The 3,938-nt window shown below is 32.0% G+C and overlaps 1 protein-coding gene across 1 annotated transcript; it reads right to left on the bottom strand.

Annotated features, from left to right (window-relative positions):
* Positions 1 to 471: 471 nt before the first annotated feature.
* On the bottom strand, positions 472 to 3,678 carry LOC105619741. Its single transcript, XM_012201260.1, has 6 exons — positions 3,629 to 3,678; positions 3,406 to 3,522; positions 3,251 to 3,341; positions 2,732 to 2,865; positions 1,123 to 1,255; positions 472 to 531 (listed from the first exon to the last, which is right to left on the bottom strand). The coding sequence occupies exons 1-6, from the start codon at positions 3,676 to 3,678 to the stop codon at positions 472 to 474; spliced, it is 585 nt and encodes a 194-aa protein (XP_012056650.1).
* Between the last annotated feature and the right edge of the window lie 260 nt (positions 3,679 to 3,938).

Here is a 3,938-nt window from a genome sequence, read left to right as displayed (position 1 = left end):
CTGTCTATTTACAAGTGATATTCAAAATTAATTTTGTTCGGTATCTGATATATAAGTCTTTGTACAATTTATTTAAAGTTATTAATACAAGGTGGTAATTAAATCTTGTACTGCAGTGTGATAATTGATGTTTAAATTATTTTCGTGTCTAAGTATGAAAAATTATCCAAATATTAGTAAATTATGTTTGGTAAATTTGTAAAAATAGACAGAGATAAATATTGGATAAATCATTCTTTCCATTGATCGTTATATTGTACCCGATTTTCACGAACTCTCATAATCTCCTCGCAGCTCACCCATTGTTAGGTTACGTTTGATTAGCACTAGTCGCGAGAAATTATTAAAAAAGACTTATAAGACTTAAAACTCTGAAGAATATATGGACTGCGAAGACTAAGGTTTTAATATATCTACTGATTTATGTAATTGTTTAGAAGAATTACCACTTTCGATTTTGATGAAATTAGCTCATTTGGCTCGTTTTTGCATAAAATAAAAGAATCTGACAGAAAAACGTGCGAGACTGCTCTGCGAAACGAGACATTATGCGTTAAAATTAACGACTATATCGAAGTTAAGAAATCTATCACAGCTGCGAAATACTGCGATAAAACACGTGCTGCGGTCACATCTTCATGATCTACATACTCTACACTACATGTGCATACGTTTTACAAACTTTTACAGCGATATATTAACGTATATTTGTTTATTAATATTAGAATCTCCCTTTCATTGTTCAGAGATTTACAATTTTCGCCGCGAAGCGCGGTTCCACATAAGTTTCTAAGTTTGCACGCAAAGCGAGATTTAATTTAAAAAAAAAATTTTTCAGATTAATCCATCAATATATTTTCAAATAAGGAAAATTGATTTATTGTATAATATTGTATAATATTCGTGAGTGCAACACATCAAATGAATATATACCAATATAACAGTTTTCTATTCTACTTTTTTAGCTCATTTACATTTCTCAACTTATTTTAATAGAACTACTTTAATTGATTATCTAAATAATTCTAAAAGTAGTCAAAATGTTGATTGATTGTGAATGTTAGTATTTTCGATTAAACAATAATATTCGCGGGGAATAAAAGCTTTATGCATGTCTCTTACCATAGCAGCACTTTCCATAGACGCAACGAATATTCCACCGAGAATCAAATGAAAAGCTTTTGTACCCTTTTGTAGTAGAAATAACGTCATTTTCTGTATGTGTAACGGAGCCATATACCATTCAACATTGTATCTACAAAACAATGATAAATTGATGTAAAATCTAACATAAAATAATAAAAATTTGTTATACAATATTATAAATTCTTATGGTATGTTCGTTCAAGAATATATACAGGATGCATCACCAAAATCCCGACAAATCAACAATTTCTTTAAACAAAATGTTTTTAATGACAAATTAAATATTATAAATATGCAAAATATCTTTTTATAAGGCACTTGGGGGATCCCTGTAGAGCACATTTATTCGATATATCCCCATTAGTTTGAATGATGACCTCTTTTCTCGATCTGAAGTGTTCGCACGCATGCTGTAACGCTGTCAACGCCGATGAATGCTACCTCAATTGCGATCCTTAATTACGTCACATTGGGGTGCCGAGACTTGTTTGTGATCCTTTCAACTACGCTGCATAAGTAGTTCAAGAGATTTAAATCTGGGCTGTTGGGAGGTCAGTATGCCTTGGACCAAAACACGTCGATGTTGTCAATTTTGAATCAAATGACTCGAATGAGTCGGTACACCGTTCTGCTAAAAAATATTTGGCCTTCCGGACGCTACAGTTTCCATCCGGCTACTCCATCACACATCCATCAGAACGCGCAAATACACTTCTTTTGTGACAATTTCCCTTTTTTTAAAGAAATTTTGTGGCATGATATCACCCTGGACACAATTATTAATATCTATTTCGTGAACATTAGAAATTTCGTTCTGGAAACAACAGAGACATTCTCGAAATTGTAGGCGAGTCTTCGATCATTCTTCCGCTTGATTTTGGCATCAACAAAAAGAATTTTTTTATCTGAAAAGAACCTAATTCCCGATGCTTTGTTTTACGAAGAATACAATAACAGATTGCAGCAAACAACTTGGCAGCCTGACGGAGAACATCTGTCTCATCTTTAATGTGTACGATTTGTATTGAAGATCGTCGACAATTCGAGCATTGTTGGCTCACTCACACCAATAATCGATGCTAATTTTTGTAACGATTGCCTTGGATCATCCGAAATCAGCGGTTCCAAATATTCCTGGGGTCCTCGTGGTGCGTTCTTTCAAGTAACTCTCTGGCTGACATGCTGGAACGTTCGTTGGACTGTTCTAAAATCGTATATTTTACCACAACGTTATAAATCGATCTCGGGTATTCAAAGAATCGAATTATTTCCGTTGCTGAACGCTCAGCGTGAAGATCTTCGATGATCTCGACTCTTCGATTATATTCTGCATTTGGTTTCAACTTGGTTATCATGAGATTCATTTTGAGAATGGCTGTTTATTAGAAGCATCAAGCTTTCTCGGACGCCAACAATAAACTCCGGCGGAAGGACAATATAGCGGAAAATTTAAATTGAAATTTGTCCGGATTTTGGAGACCGCACCCTGTAGTATTATTGAATATCTTTGTTAATTCAGCATTTTGTTACAAGAATTTATAAAACAATTACTTAAGTACGAACATACGATGCAAATATCTCTTACATTGTAGCAAATACGTATTCATTATGATCTGTAATATCTTGTGCGGTATAATTGGACAAAAACATGTACATGTAGAGGACACTTATGTGTATAAGTCGTAATACAAATTGCTCTGTGCTATTATATGTTATGATCTAAAAAATATAAAATACGATATAAAACATATAATATGTTATATGTGTATTTTAGCTTTTTACAAGCAAGAAACTTTATAATTTTTCTGTAATTCCTTAGGACAAATTATAAAGCTTGCATTATGTAATAAATTGTTTTCTTTATTGGTTGCGCATATTAGAAAACTGTATTATTTTTGTAATGTACGTATGCGAATAATGCAGATATTTTACGATTATAAAAAAAAGGTGAACGAAGAATAATCATGAGTTTTCGAATGATTTTATTTTTAATGAAAATTATTTTTCCATAATTGATCTAATTAAAGATTCTTTATTTAATCTTATAATGAAAATTGTATCTTTCATGGAAAGATATATTTAATAACCAAAAAATAAAACTTACTTGAACAAGAGTGCTGGTTAAGCAAACCATACTGGCCGCTATTAAACAGAAGAAAGATCCTTCAAAACTCTTTATAAAGACTTGAGAAAACCTTCAGAAATAAAATAATAATTAGTTGAGCACTTTATACAGATATTGCAGAATTATGTACTGACTCTGTAGCTTTTCGATGAATATCTATCGCACAGATTATTCCTTTATAAGTTATAATCATTTTTTCTTCATTAACATCTTGTTGCATATCAATTGTCATAGCCTTCTTAATACGGAAACTATATGAATATATATTTTTTTCTGTAAGTACTTCTTTTTAAGTCTCATAGAAAATAAACAAAGAATAGTTTCACTTGTAAAACATATAAGTGTACTGAATTCTACCTTGCAATGCTAAACATTCCACAAATATGTTTGAGATACGCTATTAGCATCGTGCCTGTTGCTACCACTGCAGTTGCCCCTATACACGTGGCGGCGTTTGTATGCAAAAGAATTAAGTAGGAAAAGTTTTCTTGATCAACAAAATATTCTGTTGTAATATAAATCGCTGCAGAGCCTGATCGGGAATTGTTTATAGCCATAATTACATCAAATATGCGAGGCCAGATTGATAGGAAGAGATAAATAGATATACCACATGCGGCAAGTACTAACATTAAATTAGAAAGTAAATGATATGTATATATATATA

This window comes from Atta cephalotes, assembly GCF_000143395.1.
Source record: "Atta cephalotes unplaced genomic scaffold scaffold00022, whole genome shotgun sequence".
Taxonomy (NCBI): Eukaryota; Metazoa; Arthropoda; class Insecta; order Hymenoptera; family Formicidae; genus Atta; species Atta cephalotes.
This window is presented reverse-complemented; position numbering and strand designations above follow the sequence as displayed.